Here is a 19629-nt window from a genome sequence, read left to right as displayed (position 1 = left end):
TACTGTTTAAACAGAAAACAAAATGCTTCGTAACAAAAACCCTTTTTCTAACACGAATATGTTGAATGAATGTGTGAATGCTTATTGGCAGCGCAGAAAATACTTTCACCAAAGATTGGCTATGCTGGAAAAGCCTGAGAGTAAACCAGTGAAGAGAACTTATCCTCTCTTTGTTTGCACTAACTTTTGCCCAAGAATTATGAAACACTCAGACTCATCTACTTCAATTCATTGCACAACCAGTGCACAACTTGTTAATATCTCCAGTAGGGCTGCACAGAATATCGTGAACGATATCTCAACAAGTTTTTCTTGTATATATAACTGTGAAATAAAAAACAAATATTAGTATACACTATATGCATATGAACTACATAGACTGCAATAAATGTCATCTAATATACAGGGGTTGGACATTGAAACTGAAACACCTGGTTTTAGACCACAATAATTTATTAGTATGGTGTAGGGCCTCCTTTTGCGGCCAATACAGCGTCAATTCGTCTTGGGAATGACATATACAAGTCCTGCACAGTGGTCAGAGGGATTTTAAGCCATTCTTCTTGCAGGTGACTTCTGGTGACTGTGCAGGCCATGGGAGATGTTCAACTTCACTTTCATGTTCATCAAACCAATCTTTCACCAGTCTTGCTGTGTGTATTGGTGCATTGTCATCCTGATACACGGCACCGCCTTCAGGATACAATGTTTGAACCATTGGATGCACATGGTCCTCAAGAATGGTTCGGTAGTCCTTGGCACTGACGCGCCCATCTAGCACAGTATTGGGCCAAGGGAATGCCATGATATGGCAGCCCAAACCCTCACTGATCCACCCCATGATTCACTCTGGGCATGCAACAGTCTGGGTGGTACGCTTCTTTGGGGCTTCTCCACACCGTAACTCTCCCGGATGTGGGGAAAACAGTAAAGGTGGACTCATCAGAGAACAATAGATGTTTCACATTGTCCACAGCCCAAGATTTGCGCTCCTTGCACCATTGAAAACGACGTTTGGCATTGGCATGATTGACCAAAGGTTTGGCTATAGCAGCCCGGCCGTGTATATTGACCCTGTGGAGCTCCCGACGGACAGTTCTGATGGAAACAGGAGAGTTGAGGTGCACATTTAATTCTGCCGTGATTTGAGCAGCTGTGGTTTTATGTTTTTTGGATACAATCCGGGTTAGCAGCCGAACATCCCTTTCAGACAGCTTCCTCTTGCATCCACAGTTAATCCTGTTGGATGTGGTTCGTCCTTCTTGGTGGTATGCTGACATTACCCTGGATACCGTGGCTCTTGATACATCACAAAGACTTGCTGTCTTGGTCACAGATGCGCCACCAAGACGTGCACCAACAATTTGTCCTCTTTTGAACTCTGGTATGTCACCCATAATGTTGTGTGCATTTCAATTTTTTGAGCAAGACTGTGCTCTTACCCTGCTAATTGAACCTTCATACTCTGCTCTTACTGGTGCAATGTGCAATCAATGAAGACTACCAGGCTGGTCCAATTTAGCCTTGAAACCTCCCACACTAAAATGACAAGTGTTTCAGTTTCATTGTCCAACCCCTGTATATATATATATATATATATATATATATATATATATATATATATTGAGCTGTTGTTGCCACCACACTGTGGTTACTGCACCCTATCAAGTCTTTTCTTTCACAATGAGATCATTATGTGGTCTTTATTCAAAGCTGAGTGTTGTGCTAGTGTGCATATAGGTCATGACGAGAACCAAACTGTCCTGTTTGATTTGAAATAAGTCTGCAGGCATGAGTGTAGTTCCCTAACAGAGAACAACACACTAAACAATACTGTCATTGAATGTGTCTGTAATCCTTCATTGTCATTAAAAAATGAACAAAAAACAAAAAAATGTAATCAACCTTCCTTGGACCCTCCATTTAATTGCAGTACAATCTAGCAGTTATTGACATATAATATGTGCAGTTCCTCTGGGGACCTGTGTGGAAGAGGTTTGTTGCCATAGCGGGGTTTTTATTCAGACAGTGAAGTCACGGGAAATCCGCTGTTACCCTGTTTCTGGCCGTGCTAAAAGTAGGTTATTGCGATTTATTTTGAAAGTTCCAGAAAAGTTCTTACTGGCCCATCATGTTGTACCCATGGCTGGGGTCCCAACAGTGGCGGCACCATGCTGTAGGGATGCTTTCCTACAGCAGGGACAAGACATGGTCAGATTAATGGGAAGATTAATGGAGATAAATACTGGACAGAACTCTAAGGAAACCTGTTATAAGTTGTAAAAGACTTGAAACTGAGATGAAGGTTCAACTTCCAGCTGGACATTGACCCTCTTGGTTGGAGCCAGATTGGAATGGTTTAGATCAAAATTATGTTTATATCTTAGATTGCAACGTCAATGCTCAAATGTCGTTTATAGACTGCTGGAGATAGGCACCAGCTACCCCGCCACCCACTATGGAATAAGCGGTAGAAAATGACTGACTGACTTCTGACGTATCTTGAGCTATTTTAAGAACATACAAGCATTACTGATGTGCACTGGGATGTATATTTTTAAACCCCAGAAAGGTTCCTACTACAAAGTACTTACTCAAATTAGGCTCAATACAAATGCACACTCAGATCTTTGCTTTAAAAAACATTTAAAACAAAAGGCTTTAAAATCCCAACAAAATAGATAGTTTATGATTGTGATGTGACAAAATGTGAAAATGTTCAAGAGGTATGAATATTTCTGCATGGCACCATAGTTCAGTCTAAATTAACCGTTTTTTCATTGATATAAATATATTAAATATAACTGGACCATAGTATTAAGAGAATTCAACAATTTTTCTATCTCTGACATGGACGTCTCTAAACTCAATTCTAATTGTCATACATACTGTTCCTTGTGTCTGAGAGTTACTTCTCCAAAGGCTCTTTGTTATGAAGGTGTTTCCGCACTGGTCTCCCAGATACCCCACAGAGGACATCAGACAGCGCTACGTTTAGCGGTGCTTGTGTTCTCACTTGAAGCTGCATTGTCACATCGCTTCCTCAGAGGATTTCCCATTAGGAATGCTTTGTATGCACGGACACACCAAGAACCCCTGTGTATTCTAACACAGGCCTCAGAAGATTATTCGGGTGGTTACTAAATACAAAAAAACCCAAGAAGAACCTAGAGTGTATGGGGTCGGGAAATCCCACCTCAGGAGGGCTTGGGCTCAGGAAGTCAAGAACACACATGCACACACGTGGACGTTTTACACTTTGTCTTATGGTTCTGAAAACGTCCACTGCTGACTGTGGTTTACTCACACTGCAGTTACTGACATGACAGATGAATGCACAAAGATCCAATAAGGGCATTCCAGTTTGGACCAAAGTGAACTGTAATCATTTTGAAAAGATCTTCAGCAACTCTCTTTTTAATCTGGGCAGGGAACAGCAAGAGTGAAGTAAGGATTTAAATTTGACTCTGTTGCAAGTGAAGACAGAAATAGTTTAATGCATGCAGCATTACTGTAGAAAAGCGCACAGGAAACAGACACATTATGCTGATTGAATGTCTGTACAAGTCACTTTCAAAATAATATAATTGTCGAACAAATCTGTCGTTCTGCCTTCTTTTGTAAGAAAAGTCTAAGGATATAAATGATAAAGCAGCTGAGTTGCAGGCACACCTAAAACCCACAGTTAAGATGAAAGATAGAACCAGCAGTCCAGATTACATCATTGACAAGTACAGGTCCTTCTCAAAATATTAGCATATTGTGATAAAGTTCATTATTTTAACATTCATATATTTTAGATTCATTGCACACTAACTGAAATATTTCAGGTCTTTTATTGTCTTAATACGGATGATTTTGGCATACAGCTCTTGAAAACCCAAAATTCCTATCTCACAAAATTAGCATATTTCATCCGACCAATAAAAGAAAAGTGTTTTTAATACAAAAAAGGTCAACCTTCAAATAATCATGTACAGTTATGCACTCAATACTTGGTCGGGAATCCTTTTGCAGAAATGACTGCTTCAATGCGGCGTGACATGGAGGCAATCAGCCTGTGGCACTGCTGAGGTCTTATGGAGGCCCAGGATGCTTCGATAGCGGCCTTTAGCTCATCCAGAGTGTTGGGTCTTGAGTCTCTCAACGTTTTCTTCACAATATCCCACAGATTCTCTATGGGGTTCAGGTCAGGAGAGTTGGCAGGCCAATTGAGCACAGTGATACCATGGTCAGTAAACCATTTACCAGTGGTTTTGGCACAGTGAGCGGGTGCCAGGTCGAGCTGAAAAATGAAATCTTCATCTCCATAAAGCTTTTCAGCAGATGGAAGCATGAAGTGCTCCAAAATCTCCTGATAGCTAGCTGCATTGACCCTGCCCTTGATAAAACACAGTGGACCAACACCAGCAGCTGACACGGCACCCCAGACCATCACTGACTGTGGGTACTTGACACTGGACTTCTGGCATTTTGGCATTTCCTTCTCCCCAGTCTTCCTCCAGACTCTGGCACCTTGATTTCCGAATGACATGCAGAATTTGCTTTCATCCGAAAAAAGTACTTTGGACCACTGAGCAACAGTCCAGTGCTGCTTCTCTGTAGCCCAGGTCAGGCGCTTCTGCCGCTGTTTCTGGTTCAAAAGTGGCTTGACCTGGGGAATGCGGCACCTGTAGCCCATTTCCTGCACACGCCTGTGCACGGTGGCTCTGGATGTTTCTACTCCAGACTCAGTCCACTGCTTCCGCAGGTCCCCCAAGGTCTGGAATCGGCCCTTCTCCACAATCTTCCTCAGGGTCCGGTCACCTCTTCTCGTTGTGCAGCATTTTCTGCCACACTTTTTCCTTCCCACAGACTTCCCACTGAGGTGCCTTGATACAGCACTCTGGGAACAGCCTATTTGTTCAGAAATTTCTTTCTGTGTCTTACCCTCTTGCTTGAGGGTGTCAATAATGGCCTTCTGGACAGCAGTCAGGTCGGCAGTCTTACCCATGATTGGGGTTTTGAGTGATGAACCAGGCTGGGAGTTTTAAAGGCCTGAGGAATCTTTTGCAGGTGTTTAGAGTTAACTCGTTGATTCAGATGATTAGGTTCATAGCTCGTTTAGAGACCCTTTTAATGATATGCTAATTTTGTGAGATAGGAATTTTGGGTTTTCATGAGCTGTATGCCAAAATCATCTGTATTAAGACAATAAAAGACCTGAAATATTTCAGTTAGTGTGCAATGAATCTAAAATATATGAATGTACTGTTTAATTTGTACTGTATTGCACCGACTACGCCAAAACAAATTCCTTGTATGTCCAAAAACGTACTTGGCAATAAAGCTTTTCTGATTCTGATTCTGATTCTGATGTTACATTTTTATCATGACATTATGGAAAATAATGAACTTTATCACAATATGCTAATATTTTGAGAAGGACCTGTACATTTCCTTTCATGTCAGCCTCTTTCCTTTTTTAGCAGTAGAAAGAAAACTGATAAAAATGATATCATGTTGCATGAGTACCTTTCCAGTGTCACGTCAGATCACTATAATTTCTATTCCTTTCTAATTCATTTAATTTTTGTTCTTTCCTAAAAATCAAAATATGAAATAAAATATAAAGATGAAACCATTTTATATATAGGTAAAAAATCCGGAAATGAAACACAGACACATATCACATTTATTCTCTTTCCTCATGTACCTCTGACATCAATACAAAGTATTATGGTATTTACTGTATTGTACCACCAAATCAAATGTGAACCTTCAGTGTCCTCTGGTGGTAACAAAAAATATGACTCTTTTTACTTCATATTAAAGGGAACTGGGAAAAGTTAGCCTAGATGGATCCAGGACCTTTACATCCTAGTACACATCGGAATTACTCCTACAATTCCTATATAATTTTTTGTAAACATAAATGCAGATTTTTATTCTATAATGGCAAATGAAATGTACAGTGTCTCTATTTTTCCACTAGAGGTCAGTGCAGAGAAGCAGAAGAGTGTGGTGTGGTGTGAAACACTTTTGCTCTTTAAGTTTGGAGGAGGCTTTTGGGGAGCTTGCACTTTAAATTTAATAAAAAAAAACGGCCATAACAAACACTAAAATCTCTGTTTTCAGACCAAGTGCCCTAAAATATACAGCACCCCACACCGAAGGAGCCTTTAGTGAATAACATTGCATTAATGTTTTAATTTTGATCAACTGTATGTAAGTTGTTTCTGTTATTGTAAAATGGATCTGAAACTTCCTGCTAGACGTCTGCCGGTATGAGAATCTCTCTGTATGATAACCTCGGGTAAAAACACCTCACTTTGACTAAGATTTTACAGAAAATTGGATAACATGAAGTAATTCTTTTTGCAACAAGCTTGTAGTTTCCCAACTGTAGTTTAAAACCAACATGACTTTAATTGAGTTGTCTGTGGGACTTTGATTAAAGGCATTACATGTAAAAGGACTTAGATTACATTTAGTTAAACTCGTGAACAGTAACTGTTATAAAACTGTAAATGGATTGAAGTTTGGTAACCTGAGTGTAAAGGCACTTGCATGACATGCTGGAAAACACCAACTTCAGTTGGCAAAGTTATATGGGCAGGACTGCATTACGCAATGGTACATACAGTCCCAGAAAACTCCAGTCACCTGTGGCATTTTCTCTTCCATCTCAGGAAAAGGACTCGGTACTTTCATATCAGGAACAAGTCCATAAATACTTACTTCTCGACTGAGTAAACTAAGTTTACTACTTTTTCTGCTAATTAATTTATGCAAATTATTTGAAAGTTCTTGGAAGCCATTACATTTATGCTACTGATGCGTATTTACTTTTTTTCTTGAATCAGTTCTTTTGCTCCCAGTCTTTATTCCTATCATAATACAACAGCATAAGATTTGTCCACAGCTTTCAAAGTCATTTACCCAAAATAATACACTCAGACGACAGAGAATGTCAACATTTAGTGTCTTTATAAAACAGATTTGCAAAATATAGCCAAGGCTCATTCATTTAAATACACATAAATAGCAAGAAAATACTCTCCCATTTCAGTCCAAATTATTTTTGCATTAATCAGCGACCCAAATCAGAGATGAACATTACATGGAAAAAATTTGGGCCAAAGATCCCGCTGATTTGTTGCACCGGACCAAAAAACACGAGCATACTTTTGTAGCTAAAGCGGCTGTTGCTCGGGAAGCTCAGGTAAGACCTGATGTCTGCCTCTTCCTTGATGTGACTCTCTGACGACACCGATCTGGGATTGATGGCGCCTCCCAAACCTGAGCTGACAAACTCTTTCAGGAAGTCTCCTTGGAGCACACTGGGCGGGACCTCCTCCTTTATCTCCTCCTTGATGATTTCTCTTTTCACAGCTAGATCGAGGGGCCTCGAGGGCTCGAGAGGTGTGGAGGCGGGGAAGGTGTGAGTGAGCCGTGTTTGTGGCGTTGTTGCAGCATGGGAATGTGTAGGGTTCAGGAGCTGATGGGGGAAACCTGGGAACTCTGCAGCCCACATAGAGGGGTAGAAGCCAGGCATGAGAGGAGAGAAGTTGGCCCTCTGGTCGAGTGCCGACATCCGGGGATATAGCCCTTCCTGGAGAAGGGACTCAATGGAGAAATCCTTGAGAACCCGACTCTCCATACTCTTCTTTAACACAAATAACACGAGCATACTTTTGTAGCTAAAGTGGCTGTTGATTAGTCCGACTTATACAGCATCTGAAGATACACACATTTCTAGATATTAAGACAGAGTTGTATTCAAGTCAGATATCAAAGTACTCGTCTTTGGAAGGATTTCTCAGTCTTTAAAGAGCAATATACATATATATTCAGTTTTTTTATTATGATTATTTTACACCATCAGCCACATCACCGTAATTAACACCACCACGGCCAGAGGGTTTATGTACAATAGTGCAGATGAGGAGCTTAAATCAGAACAAGGCAGTGGAAGATATTAACCCGTGGTCAAATATCCTGATATAGGCTTCAAGTGGTTTTACTTGTGAAGTTTTCTGATAAAAAAAAATTAAAATAATGGACAGATGAATGCTTTAAGCTCTGGTTATTTATACCATGTAAACACAATATTTATGGAAAAAGACTTTCATTAGGTTCACTTTAACTGCCTGCAGCACATCCGATTTATTTAGCAAAACTGCTTTCTGCTGTAATCTCTTGTTTTTTTATTGTATGGCAGATCTCATTGTAGATGTGCATTATTTTCCATGTGAAGAAACAACTTTTTACAGGATCATCAAATGCTTTGCAAATATCTGTAAACATTCATGGGGTTTAAACAATTATTTTATAACTTAATTTGACCGTATGAAGAAAAAAAAAAAAACAGCTTCAACACTGCCACATCAGCAGGCTTCACAAAGTTCACTTTTTCCTTTTTATAAAAGGTGCTTTAGCTTCCTGGAGCAGAACAGACACAGAAATAAAGATATTTTCTTGTCCTTACTTTTACTCTACAGATTGGAGTTTATTTTGCCGACTCGGGGATGGGTGGAGCCCGTTCCAGTCTCATGGTCCATGGGTCAGCGGATGCAGCATAAAATGGAGAGTGGGTAAGCATTTCTTCTCCTGCTAGGGTGAAGGCAAACACTCCCCTCTGCCTCAATCCTCCGGCCTTCTCCTCCTCTGCGGCTTGCCTTCCTTCTGCTTGCCGTTCCTCCCTGCTCTCCCTGACTGAGCCGTCCATGCTCTTAAACCCTAGACCTCTGCCGCCGAAGCCGAGGAGCTCCCCCAGTCCGTGGTTCTTTACCCCCTGGTAGGAAGGACTTTCCTCCACTTGGCCAGCTGTGACTGTGGGAGGGCACAGGAAGCTGCCGGTAGGCGCAGACCTCCAGGCTGTCGGTTTCCGTCCTCGTCGGGGACGCGAGATACGACAGCTCTGCCTCTTGAGGTGTCGGTGGAGGTGGTCGGAGCGTGTAAAGCTCTTGTAGCAGTGCTCGCACTGATAGGGACGGACGCCAGTATGGATGCGCAGGTGGTTCTTCAGGTCGTAGTTGTGGACAAACTTGGAGTTACAGTGAAGGCAAATGTAGGGGCGCTCACCTGTGTGCTTCCGCATGTGGATCTTCAGTTTGTCCTGCCTACAAAAAAAACCCCAAAACAAAACAAAATGCACACATATTGAGGATTATATCGAGGATTGAAATATACTGACAAAAATGAGAGGCTGGTGTCCATTGCAGTTTTTGATTCTTATTGTCTACTGTGACAATATTATACTCCCGCCCTAGAATACAGGCGGAAAATGTAAAAAGTATTGAACAGAAATAACACTGATACAAAGAACAATGAGTGGAGGGGTTTTCCACTTTGAGCTGTTTGATATTTAGATGAGAGGAAAGCAGATTAACCTCAAGTAGAAAAATATGGAGTGTTTTTCCGTTAACGCAGCTGTTACAACAGAACATCATGACACCATCATCATGTGGTTTGTTGCTCACGTACCTTGTGAATCGCACTTCGCAGATTGTGCACATGTAAGGTTTCTCCCCCGTATGCGTCCTCATGTGTCGCGGCAGTTTCCCTGCTCCCTGGATGACTTTGTTGCAGATGGGACACTGTTGTGAGGCTTTGGGCTTCATCTTCCTCTCCTCCTCCAACTGCCATGGCGGGAACAGCGCCCCCAGGTGGGACGCAGAGCTCAGAAAGCTCAGGTAAGACCTGATGTCTGCCTCTTCCTTGATGTGACTCTCTGACGACGCCGATCTGGTATTGATGGCGCCTCCCAAACCTGAGCTGACAAACTCTTTCAGGAAGTCACCTTGGAGCAGACTGGGCGGGACCTCCTCCTTTATCTCCTCCTTGATGATTTCTCTTTTCACAGCTAGATCGAGGGGCCTCGAGGGCTCGAGAGGTGTGGAGGCGGGGAAAGTGTGAGTGAGCCGTGTTTGTGGCGTTGTTGCAGCATGGGAATGTGTAGGGTTCAGGAGCTGATGGGGGAAACCTGGGAACTCTGCAGCCCACATAGAGGGGTAGAAGCCAGGCATGAGAGGAGAGAAGTTGGCCCTCCGGTCGAGTGCCGACATCCGGGGATATAGCCCTTCCTGGAGAAGGGACTCAATGGAGAAATCCTTGAGAGCCCGACTCTCCATACTCTCCTTTAACACAAATAGCATCAACAGTGAGTTTGCTGTAGAATGATAAACTTGAAGACATAAATAGCAAACAGGAGTGTAACAAGATCTCGTGACATTAAAATCTCACAATATGTCTCAACAAAATGAGGTCTGGATTAGACCTCACTTCTTCTAATCATCGTCTATTGCAGTTTATTCAACTGCATAAATGTTTATGCAGTTGCTGTTAATGTGTGTCTATGCTTAATAATATAACTGTATCCTATCATTAAGGGCCCCAAATATGAAAATGTATGTGGTTCTATCTCTATTTAACACTTTATAGGAAGTAAGAAAGGAAGTAATTTTTGTGTTGGTGGTTTCCACTATTAAAGACTTTTCTTTGTACTAGCTAGAAACACTCCATTACAAAAGCGCTGAAGACGCCTTCTCTCTTTTACTACCTGCAATATTTTAGGAATTTGTACGAAAAAAAGAAGTGACATAGTGACATGATAAAAAAAGTTTGTAATTATGGTGTTGATACTGCAACTAACAAACTGTTAGCTGCTAACAACGCTAAGGGTTGCATGTGCTTCAAAGCTTCCTATCAGGGCTAAACTAAAAGGCCTGTTTTACTATTTTTAATGAGTCTGGAGTGGATTAAATCATCTGTTGTTCAAAATCTAATCTATTTAGACTGATCAAACCAGAACTGGATCCTGGATACTATACTGAACAATTATAATCCCTTTTATAATTACACAAGCATAAAACCTCAAACAATTGACTTGTTAAGCCTGGACTGAATTATTCTGCAGTGAAAATAGTTTATTTAAAACACAGTTTGTTTTTCCCAAATCTGTGGCTGAAATCTCTTAATCGCATTTATTGTCTCATGTCTATTGTGTTTTGAGCAGGATGTATAGTTAGACCCGTAGTAGCAAATAGACGGTGTCATACCTGTTTGCCTCTAAAGGTGTCTGGAGACTGCGACTGGGACAGTTGGTCTAACTGTCCTTGGTACGTGGAAGTGCTCGGAGGAGAAGAGTCCTCCGTCCCCAGAGGTGTCTGCTCGCCCCTGCTCTCCAATGACTGCAGCGACCTCTCGCTGACATTGTCCTCCTCCTCTTGCTCATCCTTCCTGAAGCCCATATCTTCCTCCTCATCCTCCTCTTCTTCCTCGTCCACCTCATCTTCCTCCTCCTCCTCTTCATCCTCCTCTCCTTCCTCCTCCTTTCCTTCTCTGCCACCTCCTCCACCTCCATCCTCGCTGTCCATGATCTCCAGACAAACGTTGATGATGCAGGGGATCTCGAGCATCTGTGCTGCAGTCAGGATCTCCTTGACATTGGAGGCAGTCACTGTCAGGGTAGAGGTGTAGGCAAACTCCAGGATGGCCGTGAGGGACTCCGGAGCCACAAAGTCGATCTCATACACAGCTGCGGCAGCGGTATGATGGGGGTCTCCACCTTCTGTGGTCGCCACCGTAAAGAGCTTCTTAAAATACTGGCTACAGGCAGCCAGAACAGAGCGGTGGGTGCGGTACTCCTGGTCACGGACGATGAGGATGACGTCGCAGAGCAGCCCGTCGCGTCTCTGCTCGTTGAGGCTGCAGAGGACATCACTGCTGTGGTTGGGGAAAGGGATCCCAATCAGGTCCTCCTCTCTGTGATGAACCATCCTCCTCCCTCTGTGTCTGTTGAGAAAACACAATGAAATCAAACTATTTGGTGACAAACTGAGCCTGAATAACACACATTTCTGCACGCCTTTACCTTTGTTCATTTTTAAATAAATGATGTAAAATTCTAATTTATAATATTTCAAGTAATTTTAAGAATTCTCATCGTCACTTTGTTTAAATTACATTACATCTGAAGTGATTTCAAAGAGTAATTATTCATTGTTTTCTATGATGCACCTTTACTTATTTAGAAATTAGATCTCCTATAGTTCAAAATTAATCAGTGGCAGTTACTTCTTGAATGGTGAGGCCCTTCTTCTTCCGCCGTACACACAACCACACACTCACTACTCTGAAAAAGCCCTTTATGCAGAAAAAACTGTATTTACCCTTATGTAACTTATCACAACCATTAATACTGAGCTGATAATAACTGATGCTGAGGGATGACAGATTTATTCCAACAATTGTTTGATAAAATTTAGAATTTCCTATATACCATATAAAGATTATACAAGTCTCGTACTGTGACCTGGGAAATATGTTAAAACATTGGTTACCACAGAATATCCCCCCCCCCCCCCACACACACACACCACACGCAGAAGTAGTCACCGCATTTATTTTTTGCTTAGTTGCACCCTCTCATGCTGCTCCCTTCATGCATCCCTTCAACAGCCAATGAAGGCAGCATATTTTGAGGCAAAATAATTTGCTATAAAATATTCGATTCTCTTTGTTTATGTTTCATAATTTTTTCTCAGGCAGAATTTTTTTTACTTCTGTATAAACCACAGCTACAAAAAGAGCATCAGGTTGAAATAAGAAAATAGCAAAAGATCTTGATATGGCAATAGAATATCTTTAATGCCAACATTTTATTTTTTAAAATGGCTCTAAACAATTGGCATTGTAAGCAAACATGGCAAAATCTGTGACTGAATTCCTTAGAAATGAACTTTTACCAGTTGGAATTTGAATCTGAACCTGTCTGTATGATTGAATTGTGCTGAACTAATTTAATTATATATTTTGGGATATGAACTGGTCCTGATATGTCTTCTACTACCCTGAGATGACTTTTGTTTTAAATGCGGATGTATGAATAAGATAAATTGAAATTATTTATTTTTAAAACCTCATGCTGAGCGTAACAGAAACAAATTGTCATGTATTAAACAGCGATCAACTTGAAAATGCTTCATAGGATTTACTGTTGGCATTTAATAATCAATCAATGATCAGTTTCCTGTTCCTTCCTTTTGAAGGAGCTGCTCTGCAAACTCAGCGACATGCTTCTAAGATTTTGCAGTAAGTAGTTTAAACTTTTGGACTGAACAAGCAATGCTGATTAAAGCTAATATTGTTCATGCACTAAACAACAGTCGAGCTTTATTCCCTCTCGCAGTGCTTGTTTGTGTGCCATCTGTGCAGTGCAGGCAACAAGTGATAAATACAGAACGCCTCACTTTGAGCAAACATCATGTTCTTGGGTAATATTTATTCTTGAAATGTGTTATTACAAATCCTTGTGTGGCAACTGTGAGTTAGGGAAACCCGTCCTCTTGATGAGGCATAAAGCACACTTTTTTAAAAATATTTTTCTGAAAATTTGGTTTGGCTCTGAGAGGTGCGATAAGTGTGTGCGAGGTTTCTGCGATAATGTCCATCCTTCTCGTCTTGTCTCTGGCAGATTTGAGCATGGAGCAAACTGATACCTTCATGTGAACGATGCAGTTTGTGACTGGGATGTGGTGAGAAGAGGGGGAGAGAGCGTCAAAAGAGGTCAGATTGTTCTCTAGATACTGTATCCTGTCAAAAATGCTTACTTGCAATCAGTTCTTCACTGCTTTGACGGGGCCCAATAGAGATTTCACTGTGTTCTGTAAAACCTCCCCTGCCTCGGTTTTGTTTTCCCGACGTTCCTAAGTTCCTACCTGTTGATTCACTGCTCTGTTGTTTGCGCTCAGAGTGATAAAACTTCATCTGGCAGGGCGCTTGCTCATTCACATCTATGAATAGAGCTTAAGCTTAGCCATCCACACTTTGGTGGTCACCGGAGGCATGTGTAGATAAACACTTTGAAGCGGCCCTGAACACCACAGCTGCATTGTTCACTGGCTCTAAACGGGCCAGTGCTGAAGCCACGTAAGTACACATACACAAGAAAAGTGCCTCACTTTCTTCTCTGTACTGCTTAGAATCACAATGCAGAAAAATGTAAGAAAAAAGGGAGCAAAAAAACTGAAAATCCCTATGCTCACATGCAGGTACGCAACTTGGATACCAGTCTTACATGTAGTTTATTCTTGTCGATCTAGTTGCTTGGTAACTGAAGCCGAGTTCATGCCATTGATACAGTGTGGACATAATTAAAATGTCTGTGGAGGGGGCGGTGGTGCAGCGTATAGGGCTGCAGACCAGATTTCCTGCCTAACAATGCAAGAAGGAACAAAAGTGATGGAAAACCTCATATTGACCAGTCAAATGGACATGATGCAAGCAAACACAATTAAAACAATGCACAAGATTTTGTTATGTTGATTTTGTGCAAATTCTACACTAATTCTCATCATCCATGGCAATCTTTTTTGACAACTTAAGGTCAGGTGGTCCTTGTTGCCAGTTTAATTTTTTTTGGCTAAAAAATATTGAAGGGCAGGGTTTAATCAAGCCTAACCACCTTTCAACTGGGTTTATCTATCACTGCACATCCTTTTGTTGATAGCTTTCACTTTTTTACCACATTTTTGTTGTTCATCCAGAAGGCCATGTATTTTCTTTCCAACAAGATCTTGATTGGGGGGTTAAGCTTATAAAAATGTGAAGATTTTACAACCTCTGTGCATCATACACAGGGGAAACAACCTGGCTAAAAGGTGGGAGAATCTCCAGTTAGAGATCAGATGGCCTTAAAAGTTCCCTAACAGGTTGCACAAACACAAGCCGAGGGGCCCCTCCCTGGAGTAGCATGCCAAGGCAAACAATAGTGCAACGCTTAGAACAACACGGGAGAGGATAAGAGGGAGAGAGAAAAAGAGTCTGGGACTGGGGAGGGCTTGGGTGAACCAGCCATCATCCATTTCTTTCTCTCAAACCATCCCACCCACTCCTAGAACCATGGGGCACGTGCTGCTGTTGCCGTTTGCTCTCCCGATGCCCTGTCAAGCGCCACTCCCCTTCGTTCCCACTGTTTGCCTGCCGCTAGCTGCGGCGTTTTGGCTCTCGGTGGCCGGCCCCCTAATTACAGTGTGGAGAGGATCTGAGGAGGATGTGCCACATAGACAGGGAGGGGAGGAGGGCACAGTGTTCCCACCGCAAGGTCCTGGAGCAATGTTTCATCAGGCCAAACAGTCTTAACCCTTTACACACACACACACCCCACCCACCCGTCCGAGCAGCTAGGGTGGGGACGCCTTGAGAAAGAGCACTGGTAATTACTATGACTCAGAGTCCATTATTTCTTAAAGCAAAGTTAAGATTGTCAACAAAAACTATTCAACTATTAAACTTTTGCTGGAATGGGATTCTATCTGCATTATAACCATGAATAAAAATACCACGATTTCACTGTGTATGTGCAAAGAATTTAGATAAAATAATCTAAAACAGAACCTGTCTGTTATTTAAAACAGACAGGTTGTAAAAATGCCTTTTGTTGCTAAAGTAAGTTAGGATTTTGGATATTATAGCTTAAAAATTTGAATTGACATTTATTTATTATTTTGAATTTAATACATACCTAAACATCTCCTAAATTTAGTTGCAGTTTTCAAGTGCTTGTTGCTCTTTAAAGAGTAACACACTAAGCAATAAGACGTAATAATCAGTTTATATTAGCTGGTTACAAGTGAGGATATCTGCTTGAGTAGCTAGCCTGAAGTCTGCTGCTTAACAGACTTGCTACTCATAGCTTATTTGTAGTTTTAAAACTTAAAAGTTTTTATTTTAACAGTTATGGGTGGCAGTCCTACTGCAGCACTATAACTGTTAATCTTTTTCTTGAAATTTCCAGTCAAATTTGTCAGATATTTGAGGGGGAGAAAGGTGTAGTAGAAATTTTTCAGCCAGGAAACCACCAGGGCACTGCAAAAGGTGGGGGAGCGCCAATGCTTCATTCCTTTATGCATTATTTGGCTTTGGAAAAGTTGAGCTCATTCCTGCACGTTCTTGGGCATCGCTCTAAATGGACTTTACACCATAGCAGTGATCTACGGGAAATTTTGGTTTTGAAACCATATTTTGTTAAAACCTAGTTGTAGGCTTGTCTTGATACACATGCCCAGTTTGCAGTCATTTCTGTTGCACAGCTCAACAGCAACAGATTTATCAAAGTAACTGCTTGTGTTTTAATGAGATTTTTCTCTGTCACCATCTGGGACAAACAGTAAAGTTTTCTATTCTCTTCTATTCTATTCTAATAAAGGCTTTTCTGTGTGTCTCTCTGTAGCGGCCACGTCTCCTCTCATGCCTCACTTAGTCACCAACACTTTCAACTCAGCACTCCCACCTAAAATTATGTGTCACCTCTATTCACTGTTGTCTTTCTCCTAGAACTTCATCTGCTTTCCGGGCGCTGACCACCAACTCCTTCTTCTGACCTTCCTCCTCCTCTTCCTTCTCCTTTTTCTGTCCATGCTGCAGCTATATCATCATTATGCCCGGAGTGGAGTTGCTAACTCGTTCCCAACCCTGACCGCTCCGGCCACAAATCAGCAGCTAATGTCCATCTCGAACCCTCCTTGTCACAGGCAGACACTCATTTGGCCTGTTAGCTACAGCAGCCAAAGCCTAGTTTAGCCCTGTCAGGCCAGCGCATACACTTGACCCACATGCTAAATCATCATCAGCCAAAATCCACCCGTCACCAACTGGCCATAGCAAACGCCTGCTAAACAGCTGTCACAGACGGACAATTGCCCGGCCAATAATTTGACAGAGACAATTCACCCCCTCATTAAAGAGAGGACACTCATTTAAGCTGCTGTGTAAGCCCAGTCCATTATCACCAGTAAACAGTGCACCTGTTGCTGCAGGACACAATCCACAATACGTGCTTTATTTCTATTTTTTTTTTAATGGGACAGTTTATGGAAGTTTCTCAGACACATTGGGACAATTTGTATATTTCATCTTAAGTGCTGTCAATTACAGTGGGGCAGGCAGGTTAATAATGGGATCTGCACTGTAATGAAGACATGTCAGCGATACATTGAAGTATTTAGGTGGTGTAAAAGTATTCTGGTGGATCAATCTGAACATAAATCTAAGATACAGAAAGTAATTTGAAATGCATTTTTCATTATCTACATAATCTATATGCTGGCAATTGCCTCTCAAGCTCAAATAGTTTTAAGGTCTTGCACCTGGTGCCTGTTTTTCTTTCTTCCTTTCTTTCTATACACATATATATATATATATATATATATATATATATATATATATATATATATATATATTGCATTGCCTCCTTAAATCTCTATGTTTTTGCTTTTATTTGGTTTAAATGAATTCGTGGAAAAAAATTCTCATTTCTAATTTCAATAAAAAATTTTTGATTAAAAATTACCTTTTCAGTTATATTTATATATATACGTATATATATATATATATATATATATGTATATATATATATGTATTTATATATATGTATATACATATACATACATACAGCATAAATGCATGAGCTGCACTACACAGTTGGGGGCGTGTAGCTGGAAAATTGATTAGAAAGTGAGATATTTGTGTTACAGTAAGTGGTTAAGCAAACAGCATTGTTCTGACACCAATATGTTACTGTGATGTTTTTTTGTTTCATTTTATCAGCCTGTTGATTAGGTGTCTGCATACATTTTCAGTATGTTTATTGTATGTTGTTAAATGCAGTTTTCTCTGGTTAACTGTGATAACACATTCTTATTTGAATTCAACACTTGCAGGAAAAACTTAAATCATGAAGCTTTTTCTGTCATTGATGCATTTTGTGACATGACGTAAGAAGGCAATGAGATGTGGCGTGTAAACAGTAATTTGCAGCTTAGCTTTAAATCCATAACATGTTTTTATTTTGTCCACACTCCCAAACATCTCCTTTAACTTTGCGAATCACCTGAGTATTTATTTTGGATTTCACAGAGAGAACATCGCCTGAATATGGAAACTGAAATGTGTAATTACACCAAACAACCCAAACACGCACTTAAAACTTCACTGAGAACTGCTATGTTTGGCACTTCGCAGATGTGTTATGATGCTAAAACTGCTCTGGTTATTTTCAGCACTTTACAGCTCATGTAGTTATGCTGTAGAGTGAATAATCAGTGAATCATTGAGCCATTTTATTGACCTGTTTTATGCCCTTTTAGAGTAAAGCGGAGCTTCAGTAATTATAAACAGAGTAAGACACATGTCCACACTGTAACACAATGCACAAGTATAAGCTTGTCCACAAATATTCATATGTTGTAACGCAAATTATTATAGACTTTTCCACAACTGCACACAAACACGCACACACACACACACACACACACACTTATGTGCATGCGGCACAACTCTTGCTTACACATAAATTTACACATGTCTTGATATGCTTTCTGACATTCCACAGCTATCAGTAAGCATCACCCACCTTTCCTCGTCTTTTACGATTCTCCTCACGTGTCTTTGTATTTCCAGACTACTAAGAGGTTCTGCTGCTCCTCACTTGACCTCTCAGCATCCCTCTCCTTAACTGAATCGCAGCTGCCGCGCTTTGTTTTTTCGCCTGGCTGGCAAGCGGGTCAGTCCATTCAAAAGCTCCTCATTCTGGGCACAGATGCCCATTCAGAAAAAAAAAGAAAATAAAACAAGAAAAAAGAAAAACAAGCACCTTAGAAAGAATATCCAGTGGAGGGAAGCGGAGCAGTGCATCAACAGAGTGTGAGCGTCGGGGTCTGAAACGTGTGGAGTTTAGAGTAAGGCTCAACGGCTCTGAGTGTGTGCGCGCGGCTCATGTAGGACGAGAGCGAGGGAGTGAGAGGAAGGGAGGGAGGGCAGCAGCACTGCGCTGTGGAGATGTCGCACCACTAGTTTTTATAGCAGGGTGGGTAGCTGGAAGATAATAATACCCCATCCTCCTCCACAACACAAGTTTAAGCGCAGTGTGTAATAAGCCCGTGGTGCAGACACCCTCTGATTTAGGTCAGACAAAATGAATTTTTAGTTGTGTCAGAGTGGATTCTGCTGTAAAGGGACTGGGGCAAAGAAACTTGAAGGGGTTGTTTGGGGAAACCAAGGGAGGGTAAAAAAAGCAGCGGAGAACGAGAAAGAAAAGTTGGACAGCATCTCTGTGCACCTCTGTTGGCTAGTGTGGAGAAACAACTGCAACTTGAAGCTGCCTACTTTCATTTTAACACTTATTTTATTGACTCGTTAGCTGCTGCACACTTTCCTCCTAAAATCAAAGTTTTTGCTTTTTATAATAAATCCAGCATTTAACAAGTTATCGACCTCTCTGAGCATGTGTGAGTTCAAAAACAGGTGGCGAGGTGGTCACAACGCTCCATAAATACTCAGAACAGACTAATTACTGAAAAACATCATAATAAATCAGCCCACTCTGGCTTGCTGCAACCTACACACACATACGCACACACACACACACACACGCACGCACACAGAGAGACGTCTATAAAACTGGCTGGTTCAGGGAGTTGGGTTAATTTGAAAGGAAATTTTACTTAAAAGCTGAGTCTGAATTCAACCACAAACACAAAAAATACCACAAGGCAACAGTGCAGACATGCGTTCCTCTTTGTTTAACCGTCGAATAAAACCCAACGTTTCAAAACCCGGCTCGCAGACAACTGAACGTTGGATTCC

At 41.3% G+C, this 19629-nt stretch overlaps 1 protein-coding gene across 2 annotated transcripts in view; it reads right to left on the bottom strand.

The window, feature by feature from the left end:
- Positions 1–6952: 6952 nt before the first annotated feature.
- LOC124872092 (zinc finger and BTB domain-containing protein 7C) overlaps positions 6953–19629 on the bottom strand; it is a 28532-nt gene continuing 15855 nt past the window's right edge. Inside the window, exons 1-4 of one of the 2 annotated variants that reach the window (XM_047371772.1) lie at positions 18398–18803; positions 11043–11778; positions 9469–10121; positions 6953–9104 (exon numbers count right to left, since the gene is read on the bottom strand). In XM_047371772.1, coding sequence (XP_047227728.1) covers positions 8492–9104; positions 9469–10121; positions 11043–11762 — 1986 coding nt within the window. In that variant the 5' untranslated portion in view covers positions 11763–11778; positions 18398–18803 and the 3' untranslated portion in view covers positions 6953–8491. Of the gene's footprint in view, positions 9105–9468; positions 10122–11042; positions 11779–18397; positions 18804–19629 lie in introns of those variants that run through there. The other variant, XM_047371773.1, reaches the window with a different exon arrangement.

This window comes from Girardinichthys multiradiatus, chromosome 8, assembly GCF_021462225.1.
Source record: "Girardinichthys multiradiatus isolate DD_20200921_A chromosome 8, DD_fGirMul_XY1, whole genome shotgun sequence".
NCBI lineage: Eukaryota > Metazoa > Chordata > Actinopteri > Cyprinodontiformes > Goodeidae > Girardinichthys > Girardinichthys multiradiatus.
This window is presented reverse-complemented; position numbering and strand designations above follow the sequence as displayed.